The 20206-nt window shown below is 44.0% G+C and overlaps 2 protein-coding genes across 5 annotated transcripts in view; one reads left to right on the top strand and one right to left on the bottom strand.

Moving 5' to 3' along the window:
- Positions 1-1653: 1653 nt before the first annotated feature.
- Positions 1654-17850, top strand: CDCA7 (cell division cycle associated 7). Of its 4 annotated transcripts, none has more exons than XM_082197752.1 (10): positions 1659-2027; positions 6131-6241; positions 6673-6783; positions 8455-8706; positions 10118-10195; positions 12741-12932; positions 13581-13715; positions 14819-14968; positions 16122-16258; positions 17256-17850. In XM_082197752.1, the coding sequence occupies exons 1-10, from the start codon at positions 1794-1796 to the stop codon at positions 17284-17286; spliced, it is 1431 nt and encodes a 476-aa protein (XP_082053878.1). In that variant the 5' UTR covers positions 1659-1793; the 3' UTR covers positions 17287-17850. The 4 variants fall into 4 exon arrangements, with proteins under 4 accessions (XP_082053879.1, XP_082053878.1, XP_082053880.1 ...); XM_082197754.1 differs by lacking the exon at positions 1659-2027 and adding an exon at positions 3306-3335; XM_082197753.1 differs by lacking the exon at positions 6673-6783 and having other exon boundaries at positions 1654-2027.
- Positions 17851-18650: 800 nt separating this feature from the next.
- LOC309525014 (dynein axonemal heavy chain 11-like) overlaps positions 18651-20206 on the bottom strand; it is a 227395-nt gene continuing 225839 nt past the window's right edge. Inside the window, exon 73 of the mRNA XM_082210341.1 lies at positions 18651-19981. Coding sequence (XP_082066467.1) covers positions 19734-19981 — 248 coding nt within the window. The 3' untranslated portion in view covers positions 18651-19733. The remainder of the gene's footprint in view (positions 19982-20206) is intronic.

Here is a 20206-nt window from a genome sequence, read left to right as displayed (position 1 = left end):
TTTGGAAGGAGAAATGGAGTGTTACAAACAACAAATGCCACTCTTTTCACTTGGGAAAAGCTGTAGGATATACAGGTGTGTTTGGGTGCCTTACCTTGCAACTGGGATGTGAGGGGAACAGCTCTAAAGAACCTATTGCCGCTGATAAACATAAACACAGTACTAAAACAGGGCCTGAGCTGAAGATCTTCACAGGCACTGGAGTTTATGAACAAAATCCAGCCAGCACTTAAAATGTCAATCTTGCTTAACCTAAAATTTATTATCTTGGCTGCATGATTATCACAGTATTTCCAATAGCTGGTTGAAATACAATTCTTATCTGTCCCTTCCACTTTACAAGCAATTTTTTTTTAAGCTTTCCAAAAAGCGGAAACAATCACTTTTCTTCAGTATCTGAAAAGCATTTGTGAGCTAAAGTGGATTTGGAAGAATGAAGTGTGGTCTAGTCTCTAGAGAGCTCTTTTCAGTTCATTTGCTTTTGCCTGCACTTTGAGAAGCCAATGGTGCAGGTAAGTATGTAATTAAGGGCTTATTTAAAATGTTGATTCTTTTACATGTCAGCTTGCTGCAGCATGCCCACAAGGAATAATAACCCACAGAGAGTTTACATACTCCTCGTTTTCTATTGTGATTTGGGCTGTGTAAGATTTCTGTTTTCTGGATCACGCCTGGCTCGTGTTACAGATTATGTGGTTTGTGTGCGTGCCACACACATCGCCACACACGTGAAGCGAGGCCTGAGTTTGCTCAACTCCAAATCAGTGTGTGCCCTTAAGACCATGTTCTGGAAAAGCAAAGGTTGAAAATAAAACACAGAGCAGTGTACCTTTCTGCAGTCGTCCCTGAAGCCACTTACAGTATAATGAACTAGTTACAGATGGGTAGCCGTGTTGGTCTGCCATAGTCAAAATAAAAAAATTCCTTCCTGTAGCACCTTAAAGACCAACTAAGTTAGTATAATGAACTATTAGCTACATTTCTGAAGTGTGTAGACTTTCAGCATTACACTTTTACCATTGCAAATGAAATGCATTGCTTTTTGCTGTTGGCTAGGTTAACCATCATATTTTTGTGCACATCTACTCAGGAGTAAGCCTCACTTAAGTCAACAGGCCTCAGAACTGCAGCCTAAAGGTATTCAAATGTTAATTGCATGCCTTAAAAAAAAATAATAATCACCTAGGTAGAGCAAGTCACACCACCACCGCTGGAGTCTGATTTTACGTTTGTATAAATTATGTGCAAAAGGTAAGTTTGAAGGAACGCATATTGCGCATGCCTATGAAACAGCATTTTAGCCCTACTTTCGTTATGTTTTTGCACGGCTGTTTTTTTAAAGTGGGACTCCATTTTAGCTAGATTGTTTTAGACTGCATCACTATAAAATGAACTAGCAACGGTGCAGCAATCAGCTTTTCCTGGAACCAATTAAATTTTGAGGGATTGCCCGCAATCCTGCGACGGTGCAAACAACTTTTATCCGCCGGAATAGCTGCAGCACCAGTCCCTACAGCAAGCACACCTCAAGTTCTGACTCTTGGCTTCCGCTTGCCAACAGAACCTCCTCTAAACTTGCAGAGAGCAATTTCCTCCCGGGGCGAGCATGCGGCTCGGCCTCCCCCTCCCCTTTCCTTCTATGCAAATACTCCGTGGCTTATTTCGCGCCACTGAGCTAGGTCCTTGCAGCACCACAAAAACGCCAGAGGAAAAAGAAAATTAAAGCGGGGAAAGGTAGGTTCCGCAGCCACGCGCAATTTATCCGCGTTTGGCCTCCGGGCTTTGCAGGGAGAATGAAGCGCCTGAGCTCCGTGGCAAAGAGCAGGATGCGGCAGGACCTCTTTCTGGACCTTCCAGGACTCCAGCAGTTGGCGGGGAAAACTGTGCGTAATCCCCGCCCTCGAGCGGCTTTGGCGCGAGTCGGCGGAGCGTTTGGTCTTTGCTCCTGCGTCCCGCGGGAAGAGGCCGCGCTGCGCCTTTCGAGTGGCAGTTCCGCCGTCGGCAGCATGGACCCCTTCGGCCTGCAGGTAGGGGCGTCGGGGTGAGAATTAAGACTTGGGGGCCACGAAGTTCGGCTGGGATCCCTGAGTAAAAATGCATAGGATGGGGGGCTGCGCGGATGAAGAGAACAGGCGCAGCCTCCTTTTCAGCCACAGCAATTTTTTTTTATAGTTTGTTCTTTACCGGGCATTTAAAATCCCTAAGTTGGAAAAGGTCCCACAAGCTGCTTTAAAAGAGGGAATGAACTATGAAACGTGGGGTGTTCTGGATTTTTTTTAAATGCAAACATAGCCGGGGTTGTTCGTTTTGTTGTTTATTTGCTCTTTAAATCGCATGAAAGCGTGCTTTTGGATCGCGGCCATGCTAGCTGCGCGCGTTCCTCTGCAAGCTGCGCGCCAGCCGCTCTCTTTCCTAAGGGCTTGCATGCATCAGGATCGCGCCTTTCACGCTGCAGTCCTGCGTACCTTTGGTGGGAACTGAAGAGCGAATAATAATAATAAAAAATCATGCGCTAGAAATATACCCAGGGGGAGTCTGTTTTGCTTCTAGCAGCTAACAAGTTTGTGGAGCGATCCTGAGGTTTCTGGATCGGTCGAAATAGGTGGAGGGAGGCGGCTGGCTTTTAGGGCGAGCGGCGACTCGTTTCGGTTTAACCCCGATGTCTTGTTCTCCGGGCCCCCCTACCAAGGAGAAGGGAGCGTCATGTTTTTTAAGCATTGCACCCCCCGAAATCCCCCTGCGGTTTTGCATGGGGGGGGGGAGAGCGCGCGCAGCCCCGGAATCCCCTGCAAAAACTGCACGCGCTTGCTCGGAAGGCAGCCCCGGGGGAACTCAATGGGGTTTACTTTGGAGTAAGCCAAATGCAACGCTGCGCCTTTTTAAATAGGTGGCCGTGCTTCCAAACATTTCCCCATAGCAAAACGTCTCTCCCCCCCCCCCGGGTGTTACTTCCCCCTCTTTTTTCCGGGATATTTTTCCAACTGCAAGCTTTCTTGGGGAGAAAAATGGGACCAGGGAAACCACTCCCAATTCAGGGGGGCAATCTCGTGCGTATAGTCCATTCCTCTCGTGCAAAAGATGGAGGAGGGCCTCTCATCCCTCCCTTCCCCGCAAGGCAGCGGAGGGGGGGGGGCGAGCCCCTCTTTTCCCGCTCTTTAGCGCGCTCCCCCACAGCGCTTTTATCTTCTCTCCGCCCGCCCACCAGCCACGTGAGCCGCCTGGGACTTTGGGATTCACCCCTTTAATGGATTCGGAGTTAGACTTACTTGGCCCGCGTGGCCGCTGCCTGCCCCCGGGCTGTGGGGGCCCAGGAGGCAGCTATGGGGCTGGCGAAGGTGGATACCATTCTGTAAAGTTCCAGCTTTCCGCAAAAGTGTGTGGGGCTAAGTAGCTGCTTTGAGGAAGAACCCGCAGCGCAAGCAGCTGAAACGGCCATTGGAGCAAATGGGGAGTAGTAGAGAGATGCCTTGAGTCCTCATTTGTACTTGTGAATAATCTTTGCCTTCTTGCAGCGTTTAACTCATGAACAGGCTCTGGCCTTTTCAGGCCTCAAAGCAGCTCCCCCCCCCCCATAAATACCTTAATCCCAGATTTATGACTCTTGCATGTGAAGTAATTATGGTTACAGTAAATCATTGGAAAGGAAAGTCACTAGTCGTCCCAGGCAGGGTTTTGCTAATTTATTGGTGTGTCAGGATATGGAGCCCAGGAATTGGAAGAACAGATTTCAAAGGAAATATGTGGTTCAGAACATGCCTTGTTTCCCAAAGGTGGGTCTCCAGATTATTATTATTATTTTTTGACTACAACTCCCATCATCCCTAGCTAGCAGGACTAATGGTCAGGGATGATGGGAATTGTAGTCCAAAAACAGCTGGAAAGCCAAGTTTTGGGAAACATGGGTCTAGCTTGGAATTCCTTCAAGGCCTGACAGTGTTACTTGCATGTTTCTCAGAGCACCTAATACAGTGCAGATACTAGAATTCACTTCTTAATTACTTACTGGTTCACTTATGCTGACCACTTGGATTTTTTTTTTAACTGCCCTATCTCCAAGGTCCTCAGGACCCTGTATATGGTGTTTCACTTCCACATGTTTAGCCTCACATTGACCCTGGGAGGCAGGTTGGACTGAGATATAAGTGATTGGCTTATATGGAAAGTTAACTCGTGAGTTTCATAGCTGGTCTCCCAAGTCCTAGCCCTGTACTCTAACCGCTATACCACACTTGCTTTCTAATAGTCCAGCTATCCCAAAAGTTGACACCTTCACCCTGTACCACACCAGCTGTTTTCCTTATTTGCCACCTTACCCTGTCTCCTAATTTTAAACTTAGCTGCTCACAGTTAAGCTCCATTGAATTGAATGGGGAACACATCTGAGGAAAAGTCTTTGGAGTGTTAAATGTTATACTAAAGTCTATGCTTTGGATGTGTTCCTCTCAAGTTTTAGAATTCCTATACATTTTTTTAAAAGGTCTGCATGCTGTGGGAATTACTTTTGCACTTTGCAAACTATTATGATATTAGTAGGGGCACGAGAAAACTTACTGGAGTTGCAATCTTTTGCCCATTTGCCCGCAACTGTTGTCCACTCAGAAATAAGCTTCATTGAGTTCATCTGGTAGACTATATAAGGATCCTGCACTTCATATTTACAATTAATTTTATTGTCGCTTATCTATGTCGTTTTGTTTTGTGCTGGTGTGCTTGGTTTGGACAGTTTTCTGACATAGTTGATGTTTAACATCCTGGATCATTTGCAGGAGCTTTGCAAAAAGTGCTTTGGCTCCATGCACTTTGAATACAAAATATCTGATGGTGTTTGTCTTAATTTCTTTCATTGCAATTATTGTGAACAACCACATTTATGTAGGAGTGAGATGCACTGAATTTCCAGGGACTTGTGGTGTTAGCCAAGTGTGTAGCCCAAACCCTTTCTTCAGTTAGACTGCAGAGTGTTACCATGAATGGCTACATAAAATAGTTAAGTAATTGTGAAGAGCGTCTGATAAGGATGGAGTGATATTTGAGGAAATCTTGAAAGGCTTCAGTGCATAAGTGATAATGTACAGAGGTAAACTTAAATGGGCAAAAAAGCGTTTCATATAATAGTTCCTCTTCGTTTCCAAAAATGTTCATGTCTTTAGAAAAATGTCAATATTTTTGAAGTTTGCATATCCAGGCATTATGTGTGGAATACACCTCTGAACTCTAAAGTTGGATTAGTAACTCACCCAATGGCTCATTTACCTGGTGGACAGAACTTGTAACCTGCAATAAGAGCCGCTTCACATATAACTCTTCAGCTTCGCAGCCACAGACTGAATTTGCCACACTACTGCCAAATCTGGGTTAATTAAAATTTGTGGCAGTGCAGCCACATGAATGGCTGACCATAAGCTGAAGTGGTTGGGAGTGTTAAAGAGTAGGTTGGATGAGAAAGCACAGCTGCCATTGGCTGAAACAGTCAAATGAATAAGGTTGGCAAACTTAGCAAGGAAAAGGCGCTTTTCCTATTTTTTTGTCGTGCTATTGCTTCAATAACTGGAACTGGTAGATACGTTTTACATTTTAGAAATTTGAGACACAGCTGAAATCTTTGTTTTAGACTGGATTATTGAATTAACCCCCCCCCCCCAAAAAAAAAACCACACACCTTAAAATGCTTATTGACAAGACACTTGAAGATTATGGGAGGAATTCAATTTAGCACTATGGCAATCATTCAGCCTACGCTAGTTTTTCATCTCGTCAGACTAAGCAATCCCCCCTCTTCTGATGCACGTGTTTTTGGGGTTCTCCTGGCCTCCCTTTTATGGTATGCTCAGGGGGAAGGGAGGGGGAAGTCCTGATATGCTAGGCTTCTGATAGCAGGACTTGAATTCTGCCCAAAAATTTCCTATGTAAATATATATGGTGAAAATGCCCCCTGCCTAAGAAATAAAATGCCTAATTTTTACTCCTGGGTGTAGTGCAAAACATGGTGAAAATGTTAGCTTTGTGATGCAGTCTTAATATGTAACAGCTCTTTGCTATCTAGTGTGATCAAGTTTAAGCATTGTGAGATTGCTCTAGAGAACTAATCTTATTATAGAAACCTAATTGAACTACCATCTTCATTTTGTAGGGAAGGAAGAAGCCCACAGCATTCCGCAGTACAAAACTGATCCCCATGGAAACCTCTTCATCCTCTGATGACAGTTGTGACAGTTTTGGCTCTGATAATTTTGCAAACACGGTAAGTAAAAAGTGGGAGAATAAACAGAATTGAATGCGTGATGCTGAAAAATGCCCCATCCGTGATTAAAATGCTTTGCTTACATTTCTATACAGCAGTTATGAATATACAGTATGTACTGTAATTTCATTTCGCTTTTCCCCTTGTGCTTCTAGGTAGTAATTGTTGGAGGTAGATTAGCCACTTATTCTATCCTTTTGAAATGTCGCCTAACCTAACATGCCTGATGATTTGCTGTAACAGCTCTGAAACCATTTGTAAACCCCCTGAAACATTTTTCTTTGTTACAAAAGCTATTCTCTTGTAGTGCACTTGTAAAATGTGATTTGCTCTCTGAACAGTTTATGGAAAATAGGTTCTCTTGAAAAAAAGAGAGAGAGAGCAAGAAAGAAAAAAGAGAAACACCTAGTGTACTTTATTCTTTTTTAAAGAAACGGAGCTTCAAGCCAGAAGTTGCAGAGGAAATAGCAAAAATATTTTATGAGGATTCGGATGATGAATCATTCTGTGGTTTTTCAGAAAGTGAGATTCAGGATGTGCTGGTGAGTTGTACAGTTTAACTTGCTAATTGCATTCACACTGCATGTGCATGCTGACGCCAAAATAATACTCTGCAAGCTAATGCATGATGATTGACTAAAGCTACAATCCTGATCTCACTTACCTGGGAACAAACCCCATTGAATTCAGTAGGACTTAGTTCTGAGTAGACATGCTTAGGATTGTGCTGTAAGTCTGGGAATCGAGAGCCAGCAATTGATTGCACACGGAAGCAGTCTGCTCCCTTGTTCAGCTTAAATCAAATAATATTGGCATTTGTAGCAAACTGTGCTTTGGGCAGCCAATCCCAGTGAGACTAGCCGTCCTGCGCTGAACAGCTGATTGGTGCTCACAGAAAGCCTCACTTGGCCAAGAAGAAATCAGGTGTGCTCATTGTGGCTCTCAGTTGTCCTTTTGCAGCCATGTCTTTTCCGGCCCACACCTGACTTCACATTTAATTATCGTTTATTGAATTTGTCAGTCACTTTATCTTGCCCAGGGCAACTTAAAGCAGTTTACGACGAAACAGACAGACAATAACAACAACAATCCACATAGATAAATTAAAACCTAGAGGAAAAGAAATACATTAGAACACCCCCCAACCACTTTTCGAAGGCCACAGGCTTGGTTATAGAAGAAAGATTTTGCCTGGTGCTTAAATATATATATATATATAATGATGGCATCAGGAGAGCCTCACTGGGGAGAGCGTTCTACAAATGAAGCCACCGCAGAACAGGCCTGTTCTTGTGTTGCCCAACTCTCCAGGCTTCTCATGGAGGTGGTACACAAAGGGCTTCAAGGGTGAGCGTGAGGCTTGCCAGCTGGTAGAAAGAAGCTTTTTCGGCTGTGGCTCCGATCTGGTGGAACGCTCTGTCACAAGAGACTAGGGTCCTGCAGGACTTGACATCTTTCCGCAGGGCCTGCAAGACAGAGCTGTTCCACAAGGCCTTTGGCCAGGGCACAGCCTGACTCCCTCCATCAGCAATCTTCACAGAACTCTAGCCCAATGGCTGCCATTGGTTTGATTTGAATTAATTTTATAATGAATGATCTTAGAGTGTTGTGTTGTGTTGTACTGTTTTATTGTTGTTAGCCGCCCTGAGCCCGGCTTCGGCTGGGGAGGGCGGGATATAAATAAAATTTATTATTATTTATTTATTTATTTATTTATTTATTTATTTCTCTGCCACATGCAGCCCTGTGTTGGATATGAGGCTGCTCTTTACTAAAGAAAAAAGGTTTTAGAAATAATGATATCCCATGTGGGCTGGTAGGTGTTCTTGTGGAGACTTGCGAGCATAGGGTGGTATACCACTACTACTACTAATAATGGTAATAATGTGATTTGATTGCTCTGTTGTGGTTATATGCGGCATTACAGTTTCCCTGTTTTTCTATTTTGGGTCTTCCAAAATAGAAGTTTTGGCTTCAGACCTTTTTAAAAAAATAGCATAGTCCCTCTGAAGGGAGAATGAGGCGGCTTCCTCAAAACCAGGTTTATGTACAGTGAGACAACTTGGGCTTTCTGCAAGCTAACCTTGGTTGTTGATGTAAATGCACTTGAATTTGGAATGGTTCTGAGAAGCCATAATTGAGATGGTGGCTCCTGTTGCAACCATAACTAACTATTGATTTCACAACTCCCATTTTTTTAAAACCCTGAATAGAAACTGGATACAGACGCGGAGGAAAATATGAGCGACGGAGATAAATTTTCATGTAAGAGGCCACGGAAGTGCTCTGTTCCCCTTAAAGTCGCTATGAAGTTTCCTCTTCGAAGATCTAAGAGGGGGAAGAGTGAAATAATTTTAGCCCCAGAACCTCCCTCCGAACTGGAATTGGACTCTGATTCCGATGAAGAAAGAGGCCCAAAATTCTTAGAGAAAAGGGCTTTAAATATAAAGGAGAATAAGGCCATGGTAGGTACAAAGGAAATGTTCTCGTGCATGTTGAATTGTTGCTGTTTTTCTTGACCAAGTTGTAACATAATTCTCGTTTGAAATGAGCTAGAGTTCCATTGCATTAATAAAAACATGTGCCTCTTCCAAATACTCCATTTGCACATGGTATTCTATATGCCACTCCATTCAAAATATTTGTACCAAGTTTTATTTGTTACTATTCTTAGAAAAGTTCTGAAATTGCAATCAAGTGACTTGATTTGAAATAGGATTTACCCAACCACATACCTAGTGTTGTCCATCTTCCTGGTTTAAAGAACCTCTTAAATAGCCCTTGTACACTTTCTGAATGATTAGTCTCAGGCTGGACTCCCATCAGGAACCAGTTCCAAAAGGCTTCAGTGAAGAAGGGCTGGCTCTGCTCAAATGTATCTCTGAGTCACACATACACACAACATAATTGGTTTTTTAAAAAAATGATATTTATTAATATTTCACAAACAAAAACAAAATCCAACTTTTAAACTTTTAAACATTTAAACTACAAAAACAAGACAAATAAAAATACACAGTAGAAAAACAGTTGATAGAAGAAAGATAGAAAGAAAAAAAGTAAAAAATAGAGAGTAAAAAGAAGAGAAAAAGCCACAAAACAAAGCTAAAAATGGATTCATATTTTCAAATCTTATATTTTCTTCACTAGTTCCTTGACCTCCTCACACCTCCCATTTTGTATTCCAGTTCAAATATTAAATTCAGCAAATCCTTACCCTCTAGCATTTTATCCTTACTCCATATATTAACCTATTATTATAAATATCCAGTTCCAATTATCATTCCCTATTTACATTTTCTTAAGCATCTCTTTACCAGTACCACTTATTTTCAATCAAACGTCATTTCAACATTCCTTAATTTTACAGTGCTTCTGCAGATAATCTTTAAACTTCTTCCAATCTTCCTCCACCGACATACACAACATAATTGAACACGTCTCACTCCCCACCCCACTCAGAAAAAGCCCTTCCACTGGTGAACTCAGAGTCTGCCACTTGTAAATACAGTGGTACCTCGGGTTGAGAACTTAATTCATTCTGGAGGTCCGTTCTTAACCTGAAACCGTTCTTAACCTGAGGTACCACGTTAGCTAATGGGGCCTCCCGCTGCCGCCAGCGCGCGATTTCTATTCTCATCCTGAAGCAAAGTTCTTAATCCGAGGTACTATTTCTGGGCTAGCGGAGTCTGTAACCTGAAGCTTCTGTAACCCGAGGTACCACTGTAGATACAGGAGGGCCACCAACCTGGTGCCTGCTAGCACTGGCTTGGCCATCCTTGGTGAGATGTTTCTGAATTAATGTCCCGTCAAAATCCCATAGTAGCAGAAGGTTCCTGACACGAAACCACTTACATTCTATGTTCCCTTTTACAGCTTGCAAAACTAATGGCAGAATTAAAAAATGTGCCTGGAATTTTTACAAGGAAAGGTCCCCTGGCAACTCCAACCTTGGTAAGTCGCAATCATTTACTTCTTGTTGTTTTTAAAAAGTCATTTACAGATTACAGTGGTACCTCTGGTTACAAACTTAATTTGTTCCGGATGTCCGTTCTTAACCTGAAACTGTTCTTAATCTGAGGTACCACTTTAGGCTAATGGGCCCTCACACTGCCAGCGCACAATTTCTGTTCTCATCCTGAGGTAAAGTCCTTAACCCGAGGTACTAATTCCGGGTTAGCGAAGTCTGTAACCCAAAGTGTTTGTAACCCGAGGTACCACTGTAACTTGATAAGCCAAATGCAGCCAATTCCAGTTCCTTAGAACTTAACTGATAAAACATGCCGCCACATGCTATTACTAGTTGTTGTTTTTTTAAATTGGTCACTCCCTAATACTTCAGTTCAGTTAAAAGCACCTGCAAGTCTTTATATCTAAAACAAACAAAGCAAAGTCCTGTTCAGTTGCATATTTTACCTACGCGCTTGCGTGAGCGCACCCCCAATAAAAATGAATCTAAAGTTCAAATAATTGATCTCCTGAATTGTGCAAACAGTATTTGGATGATAGTCAACGGTCACTGAGGTCTGCTTTGTATGCTTAAGCCCATTGATTTTGATGGTGTGGTGGTTGGGGTTGTGCAATACACCAGTAAAGCCAGTGCAGTGCTACTACCTATGCCACTGCCCTGACCTCGCCACTGCCTTTCCCCTCACTGTTCTGGTAAGTGGCAGCGATACTGCTGTTGGGAGACTATTGCTTTTGCTCTGCCCCACTGAGAAAGCCACTGGGAAGCTGGAAGTCTGTATTCCATTCTGAGGCCTCATGATAATACCTGTAGTGGAGGGACTTCTTTTCTGTGCATGATTTTGTGAGGCAGAGAAGGAAATACATTGAAACTGTAAGGCCGATGTGGTTTTCTCACTTCTGCCAATACTCAACCGTATGCCATTGTTTCTTGGTTTGCCCCTTGCTTACTCTGGCTTAGTTTGTCTTGTATTCCGCTGATCGTAAATTGAGCCCATTTAGTACAGCATGGGACGCAGGTGGCGCTATATATGAGCCTTGGCTTGCCGATTGGAAGGTCAGTGGTTTGAATCCCCGTGACGGGGTGAGCTCCCATTGCTTGGTCCCTGCTCCTGCAAACCTAGCAGTTCAAAAGCTTCTGGCGGGAAGGTGAACGGCGTTTCCGGGCACTGCCCTGGTTTGCCAGAAGCGGCTTAGTCATGCTGGCCACATGACCCGGAAGCTGTACGCCGGCTCCCTCGGCCAGTAAAGCGAGATGAGCACCACAATCCCAGAGTCGTCCGTGACTGGACCTAACGGTCAGGGGTCCCTTTACCTTTTAGTACAGCATGGTAAACCATGGTTAAGGAAGCCTAGCCCATGGTTCAGTGTGGTATCTAGTTAATGTCTTCAGAGGTTGCCCTGCTCCAGAGGGAAAGCTGCATCAGAGAAGCAGGAATGCTGAGTGGCTGGAAAGTGGAAGTGGATAAAGCACTCCAAACCATGGTTGCCAGTATTTTTATTTGGAAGCCAGTCCACGGTTTGGGTTCTGAAGTACAGCCAGCACAAACCATAGTGTCTGGGTCCTTACACTTTGAACTTGATCACTGAGCTCTTCCAATGAGGGCACTTAACCCATGCTCCTAAGGTTTGGTCGGCCTTTCCAAGGAGCCAGCCCTTAGTGTGGAATGCCCTGCCAAGTAGGAGTTGGGAAGGAGTCCTCCCTTGTTTCTTTTAGATGGGGGCGGCCCAACTTTTCATACCAACTTGGCTGCAAGAGTACTTCAACATGGAAGCCGTGGGCTGCACATGGGCTTGTTGCCCAGGGGTGGAAGGAGCAGGGCCAAAATTTGACACCCCCACCAAGCCCTTGTGCTGCCTTCCCAAAGCCGGCCAAGTGAGGTCTCGGGCTTTGAGAAGGGGGCACAGGGCTCTGGCAGGGTCCTAGAGCCCTCCCAGCTCCCTCCTAAAGTTGGGAAAGTGCTAACTCTCCTTTGGAAAGGTAGAGGGAGGACTATAGGACCCTGTCAGAGCTCTCACACCTCATTCCTAAAGCCCAGTGCCTCACTTAAGGCTTTGGGAAGGCAGCACGAGGACTTGGGGGCGTGTCAAATGTTGCTGAGGGCCGCCAAGAAAGGCACTGAGGGCCATGTGTTGGACCAGTTGTTTTAGATGTCTTTTAAAACCGGTCCCGTTTAGACAGGCCTTCGAAATGTGTTTCCTCCACCACCAACCAGTCGTCATTATTATTTATTTTACTATACTAGTATGTTTTTATGTTAACTGCCTTGTTATGTGTTTTTTTCTTACGCCTTTTCTTATGTTTTTATTCCAAACATGCATTTTTTAGATATTTAAGTAAATGGTGCCTGAATTGAGGTTTAGGCTGCAGTGTTGTGCACACTTACCCGGGAGTAAACTTCATTGAACATGGTGCATTAAAATTGTGCCTAGAAATGCAGTTAGTTAAGAGCTGTAGCTAAGAGATGGAAAAACAATGGAAATTTTATTTCTGTATGATGTACTTTGATGATTTTTTGGTCCTTTATTACAGAAACCGCAGCGATCTCCAAGGAAATCATTTCCCAGGCGTTCTTTAAGGAGGAATCCAGAAAGAAATGCCAGGCCTCACACAAGATCCAGGTCCCTGATCGAAGGTCCTCCAAGCCCTGTTTCGGAGAAGGAGGATGAAGAGGAGGATCCGTACTACTTAGTGAGAAGGAAAATGTCTGATGAATACTCTGAGGTCTGAGTTGTTGATTTTATTCTAATTTAGAGCGCATGAAGTGCTAGAAACCTCTAAAATATAAACTTCACCTGGGTGGTTCAAATGCAAATTAAAGTTCAGTTTTAATTATAGTGGAACCTTTGTTCTCAAACGCCTTGGTACTCAAACATTTCGGCTCCCGAATGCTGAAAACCCAGAAGTGTGTGTTCCGGTTTTCGAACGTTTTTCATAAGCCGAATGTCCGATGCTGCTGTCTGCTATTGTTTCCGGGGCGCCTGCACAAATCGGAAGCCGCACCTTGGTTTTTGAACGTTTCGGAAGTCAAACGGACTTACAGAATGGATTACGTTCAAGAACCAAGGTATCACTATAAGCATTGAAGAATACATTACTAAGCAATGAAGACCGGCAAAACAAAAGTCCTTGGAGGAAGCGCATAGAAATGATTCCTTCTGTTGTGTCATCCTGCTGTCATTAATGTGGGCGCTCGACTTCTGCGGAGAGGGTGTGTTTGTGCTACTTCTCCATGCAGACAAGAGCAAGTTGAAGGATGGATGTATTGGAAACACATTGAAACCACTGCATAATGTGTTACTGGCGAGGGTTTTTGTGTGTGTGTGGCTTAGCTTGAGAAATTTAATTTGATGTGCTTGGGATTTTCTACAGGATGAATCGGACGGTCCCAGAAGAAAAAGTTCTATGACTCTCCCCCATGTTATCCGCCCAGTGGAAGAAATCAGTGAGGAAGAGTTGAATGGTATCTGTGAGAGTGCAAGAGATAAAGTGTACAACCGTGTGACGGTAAGAACGCCGGCGTTGTGCCAGCATATTCATTTGCTCTGCCCAGCTAAAATGAAGTTTAAATGTTGTAGGCAATAGCCCCTTACACTTAGAAGTTTCCCTGCTCCTTGTTCCAAAACTGAGAAGCTCTTTCTGGCAGGGCTGCGGAGCTTGCTGCTAGGCTCCAAACCGTCAGCTCCAGCTACAATGAGCAGCGGTCTGGACTGATGGGAGTTGAGGCCCAACAGTGTCCAGAGGGCCACAGGTTTCCCACCACTGTCTTATGGGAGAGTCACCTTTGCAGATGATCAGTAAGATTAACGGGGCAACTTGGAGCTGTAGGAAGGGGAGAAGGGGGCATATAGCTCTGCTTTCTTTGCTTTATGTTGGACAAAGGTGGGGAATGTCTGTCCCACCCAGGGGCCAGGTTTGGCCTGCCAAGCCACACCCCCTGCTCTACGCCTGATGATATTACATGGGGGGGGGGGCAATACAGTGGCACCTCGGGTTAAGAACTGAACTCGTTCCTGAGGTCCGTTCTTAACCTGAAATTGTTCTTAACCTGAGGTACCACCTTAGCTAATGGGGCCTCCTGCTGCCACCATGCCATTTCTGTTCTCATCCTGAGGTAAAGTTCTTAACCCAAGGTATTCCGGGTTAGTGGAGTCTGTAACCTGAAGCGTTTGTGACCCGAGGTACCACTGTACAAGTTTGGCCAAAAAGGGTTTTTCAGGCATTGCCCATCATTAGTCCCTGTAACCACCCGCAACACTGTTGTACAGCATTTGGGCAGCACCCCACTTTGAGAAGGATCCATTACCTGATGTTAGATAGTTGACCTAAGAGCACCTGTGAATATGTAGCACCTCTGGATTTGAGGCCAGTAGTGTCCTTAATGAATAGAACATGTTGTTCAGATATAATGCCATACTGTGTTTTGGAAACACTATGAATTATGAATCACCCCTGTTCTTCTGCACTCTCCAGTTATCAACTGAATTTCCATTTTAGTGGCTGAATTGTATGTAACCTGTGATTTGCTACTGAGTCAGACAGTGAGGTAGGGAAATGGGGAAGAAGAAGGAAGAGTCCAGTTTCATTTGCCCTCGTCATTCTTTTTGCAGGGTTCCACTTGCCATCAGTGTCGGCAGAAGACTATAGACACCAAGACAAACTGTCGCAACCCGGAATGTTTGGGAGTGCGTGGTCAGTTCTGCGGGCCTTGCCTACGCAACCGCTATGGAGAAGAAGTCAGGACTGCTTTGCTGGATCCGGTAAGATAAAACATACCGTATTTTTCTCTCCATAAGACCCACTTTTTTCCTCCTAAAAAGTAAGGGGAAATGTCTGCGTCTTATGGAGCAAATGTGTGGTTGATTGCTGGCTCCCTTTCTGGCTCCGCCCCCTTGCCCAGGCCTCCATTGTTCGTTTCCCCAGCGACATGTGATTGACTGATTAGATTATCTGTCTGGAAACTAGAAACGGCTCCCTTTCCTTTCCTAAAGAAGCTGCAGAACTGAGTTGAACCCCATAAAAACGGGATTTTTTCCCTTTGCAAAGTAAGCTCAACAACTTTGAGCAGATCCTCAAAAAACAGGCCTTTGCAAAAGAAGCTGCACAACTGTGAGCTGATCCCCCCCCCAAAAAAAAAAAACCCCAGAGCTTTCCTCTTCTGAAAACTAGGTGCATCTTATGGTCAGGTGCGTCTTGTGGAGCAAAAAATATGGTACTTTTTATACTCGTTTTGACAGTGTGGCAGTGTCAGGGACTGGCTGAATGAGGAAGAGTGATGGGAGCTGCCTACCCAAGAACCTACCTCATGAAGGACACAGATGACGACAGACCCCAGATCCTGGTGGTGGGACACTTGAGGAGCAGTCTTGGGAAGAGATGAGCTGGGAGGTGCTAGAAGCAAGGGTGGGCAGCCAGGAAAAGGAGGCCCTGCTAGGTCAGGGTTAGAGGCTGAGAGTCACAGTGTGAGGGCAGACTCCCACAGAGAGGAGGCAGAGGTTGCCTTTGCTATCCAGCAGCAACAGGATCGAGCAACAGGCCAGACAGGTGTACAGGAGAATCCCACCTGCTTGACGTAGCCTTCTTCCACTTCGGGGAGGGATCCAGAGTAAGAAGCTAGAGAAGGGCGTGTGGCCAGTGGCCAGTTTCAGCAACGTCTCCAGTTGGATTAAGACGAGCCAGGGGACTCTACTGTGATGCTATTTTCCATTAATAAAAATGGCATTCCGTGCCTCCTGTTCCCACTGGTGAATGACCTTGGGCTCGCTTGACAGGGTAGGGTTCACAAAGAAATCATTCATGCTCCTGTGTTTTGTTTAATAGATGGGTGCTTTAATGTTACAATCCAAAGCAGCGAGTCGTTCCAGAATTACTATAAACACATTCCTTCCCCTCTCTTCTTTCTCCCTCTTTTAGGACTGGCATTGCCCACCTTGCCGTGGCATCTGCAACTGTAGCTTCTGCAGGCAGCGGGAAGGACGATGTGCTACAGGTGTGCTTGTTTACCTGGCCAAGTACCATGGCTATGACAACGTCCATGCTTACTTGAAAAGGTAACTTTGGGCTTCTCTCCTTTCCACCCAATTCTCCTGTCTTTTGTAGGAGTTTTCATTTATTTATCTACTAACAAAAGGTTCTCTGAGCAATTTACGACTAAGCAGTTGAACCCACAGGGAACGTATGTTTCGCTGCATAAGACACATTTTTCCCCTCCTAAAAAGTAAGGGGAAATGTGTGTGCGTCTTATGGAGCGAATGCAGGCGGGAGGCTCTGCTCAGCACTCCCTTTAAAGAGCCGCGTGGAGTATGTCAGTCCCTTCTCCCTCCTGGGGAAAAGCCCCCAAGAGCCGCAAACATGCTCCACGCGGCTCTTTAAAGGGAGCGCTAAGCAGAGCCTGTATGCATCCCAGGCTCTGCTCAGCGCTCCCTTTAAATAATATTTTTTTTCCCTGGCATTCCCCCTCTAAAAACTAGGTGCGTCTTATGGAGCGAAAAATGCGGTTAAAAAATAAAACATATGGAGTAGAATAAAGAAGCCAGAGAATAAAGCCCAGAATAAAATGCACAGCAAAGAATAAAATCAGTACAAAATACCTTGAAAAGTTTTTAGGATGGTGAAGATGGGGAAAGGTTTTCACCTTTACCAGGCATACCTGTCTGAGGAAGGCCATTCTATTACTTGTGTAACCACTGAAAAGGTCCCTCCTTCCTCATAACCACCTTTTGCACTCGGGGCACCTAGAGAATGACCTCGGAGGGTTATCGTTAGGGCTGCGTGCATGTTCTGCTGGCTGTAAAATTCAGTCTATTAGTCTGGTTTCCTTTGCTTTCGTTATGCAAATGGCAGTCTGTTCGGAGGGCGCAAACAGATTGGTGAATGGTGTGGATGATTTGCAGAAGGCCCCAGATTCAGCCCACCATCTACAAATGAGAGCCATGAAAAACAAGAGCTGGAAGGATAGGGTTTTCACTAAATGCTGGGTTAGATTATTGGTGATCTTTGTTTTTGTTTATAAATAATAATTCCGCCCTTTTTAAATCAAATTTACAGCCTGAAACAAGAACTTGAAATGCAAGAATGAAATTGGACGTGGTTCTATGGTCATCGGCAAAACTGACGTTAAGGTTAATTGTTTGTTTTAAACGTGTTGGTAGCTGTTTTTTAACCAAGCATTCATTTCCCCCCCAAGTTTTAAGAACAAAACCCTTGTGTTCCACATTACGGGGTGTGGATTTCTAATTCCGTTAGGTAGCAGTTTTCCTTTCATGCTGGATGCAATTAGTTGTTACGTGTGTTAAGCCACAGTGTGGCTTCACACAAGGGTTGAAACTTGCAGAAAGAGAATGCCTATGGTCGAATTTTCCTGAATCTCACTAAGCAAAGCAGCAGGTGGGGTGAATCTCCGCACAACTTAAGGGATTTACATGGTTAAATGTTTCTATATCTTGCAGTCTGGATCTGCTGCCATCACAACATCAGTTCATCCTTTAGGGGTTTCTTTTTAGATTTAGCAACAAACCAGACAAATCGGTAATCTGACTGGAGATACTGTTAGTCTTAATGGATGTTGCAGGAGAAGATAGCAGTGACAAAGGTGACATTTCCTAAACTGAAAGTTTTGGTGGGGGTTGAGCCGCTTTGCATCTCAAGAAAGCAATTAGTTGTTTTTATCCATCATAAAGTATGGTATGAATAGATTAATAAACGTTATACAGTGCTCCAAATAGTAGATTTAAAAAAGGAAGAACAAACTTAGCTGCTGATAACGTCTTAAAAGTTCTCAAAGCAGCTGTGTTGCTGCGGGCTTGATCTGAAATATGTGATGGAAAACCATGTACGTCTTAAATTTTGGGGAGATTCAGTCCTTTTAACCCATCTCATGCATAAGGCATAATGTCGTAACATGGAGCCTATTGTGTGTGGGGTCTTGCACATTGTATGAACAGGGGATACAGTTATATACGCTTAAGCCTTGCATTGTACTTTATGCTGGTTGGGTGATAAGCCAGAAGCTTGCTTTCATGTTCATGGTATGTATATATAGCTCATCCACTCAAGGGACCAGGTTGCTGAGCATAGACTGATCTAGAAGCTGATAGTCCTGTATGTTTCAAACTGCATTTAGTTAATAGGCCACAGGACTTCCGCTTCAAACAGTTAATAATAGCTACAAAATTTCACACTGATACGGACTCTTGTACAACAGGCGGGAATTGTGTTCCTAAACTTTAATGTTGCTTGAGAACATAAAAGGTGTCCTTTTGGTAGGACAAAAGCAACTTAGCACTTAGTTGTTGCTTGTAACACCATACTGTCCGCAGTTGTCTACATGTGTGACACTATACTAAAAATGGTTGCTGAAAACCTTATTCCTTGTGTGGATAGGATGTGGGGGCATCCAATCATACATTTTTGGAAGGTAAAAATCTGCTATTTTGCATCTACTTTTCTTTTGACATGAATATAAAATTCTCACATGCGTTCTGCTTTTTCAACCTTTTGTAGAAGTTCCTCTACCATACATGAAAAACCTGTTCAAAGATACTGTTGTATATATGCTAGATCCCATTGCAATTTCTGCTCTGGCTTTCTTCAAGCATTGCAAAAGACTACTGTTAGTTATGCATACTGTAAATGGATCCTGTGATCTACAGAGCTCTTATGTACAGAGTGTAGTTTTGATAATAAAAACCTTGCCTCGAAATAATTACCGTTCTCTTTTTTAAAAACGTTTCTGCACATGGTGATTTGTGTCACTAGCATTGCGCTGTATTGTCTAATGCACATGTGCCTCTGTGTGTGTGTGTGTCAAGGTCTCAGTTCATTTCAGCAAAAGACACTAATGTTCTGTGTGTTCACAAAAGCAATTCTAGGTACACAGATGTTTTGGGGCTATAACCCCCCAGGCGTCAAGAGATTATGGGAGCTGTAGTTGAGCAGCATCTGTGGACCAAAGCTCAGGAAGGCTGACAAAGGAATGTACAGCTCGGCTCCCCCAAGAGAGAAGCCTTGCAAATAGGGGAGCTCTTGTCTACATCTGCATAATCAAGGCGTTAAGGAGACTGTTAGCAGTGGTTGGAATTGGAACAGTTGTGCATTTATTTGGCTCTTCCAGTTCAGTTGTTTGCAGCACAGGCACCACTGTTTTAAATGTGTTGTGCAAGCGGGGAGGATTATTGTTCTTTCACTAATTATGTTTTTTTCCCTATTGTAATTTATGTTGTGAACCGCCTGAGATCTACGGGAAGAGTAAACCAATTTTATAATAATAACAACAGCAGCAGCAGCTTTGGTGTTTAACTGATTCTTAACAGGCAAGAAAAGAAAGCCCCACATTCTTAACACTACTTGAGAATGTTCAGTTAGATGTAGCAACACAATGTTCGCAGCCTTAAAAACAACACCACAAAAATACACCCCCAAACCATGCTGTGTTGTGCATGCACACAGAGTCACTTCAGGGAGGGAGCAAGCAGGGGATGGAACGGAAATGCCGAAGAGTTTTGGGGAAATTAAACTCAAGCAACATCACACACTTAAAAGCAAAGCAACACCAGCAAGAATCCATTTAGCTGGCCTTTCCCTTGATTTTAAATGGAAAGTGCACACGTAAGTGGAGCCCCTTAGTTTTGTCTTATACACTGGGCATTCGTAAATGTTCCTTGTCTCTTGCCTGTCGTTGGGGATGGCTCTTACAAACACAACAGGCATAGCCACTGTCGGTGCTTTCAGGCAAGCTTCAGCTATGTGACCCCCCTGAACATCCCAGCAAGCACCTGTCAATAATTAAAATTGAGAGAAAGGGGATTTAGCCATCAATATTTCTCTTCCCCAAACAATGCAGTTTTATAAATAAAACCCCTTAATTCCTTTATTGGTCTCATTCAGAGCACATTCATCTGTATTTAGTAATGTGTGCCCCTGTTAACGGATAAGGTTGTATAATGCATTCAGACAGGACTCATTTGCACTGGAAGGTAACCAGCACTCCTAGAATCATG

Source organism: Podarcis vaucheri, assembly GCF_965113315.1.
Source record: "Podarcis vaucheri genome assembly, chromosome: 1".
Lineage (NCBI taxonomy): Eukaryota > Metazoa > Chordata > Lepidosauria > Squamata > Lacertidae > Podarcis > Podarcis vaucheri.
This window is presented reverse-complemented; position numbering and strand designations above follow the sequence as displayed.

Bases quoted from the DNA above. Each gene is read 5' to 3' on its own strand.
- CDCA7 (XM_082197752.1), top strand. From the start codon at position 1,794: ATGAAGCGCCTGAGCTCCGTGGCAAAGAGCAGGATGCGGCAGGACCTC. The intron at 8,707-10,117 runs GTAGGTACAAAG...TCCCTTTTACAG, and splicing joins TAAAGGAGAATAAGGCCATG to CTTGCAAAACTAATGGCAGA. The intron at 10,196-12,740 runs GTAAGTCGCAAT...CCTTTATTACAG, and splicing joins CCCTGGCAACTCCAACCTTG to AAACCGCAGCGATCTCCAAG.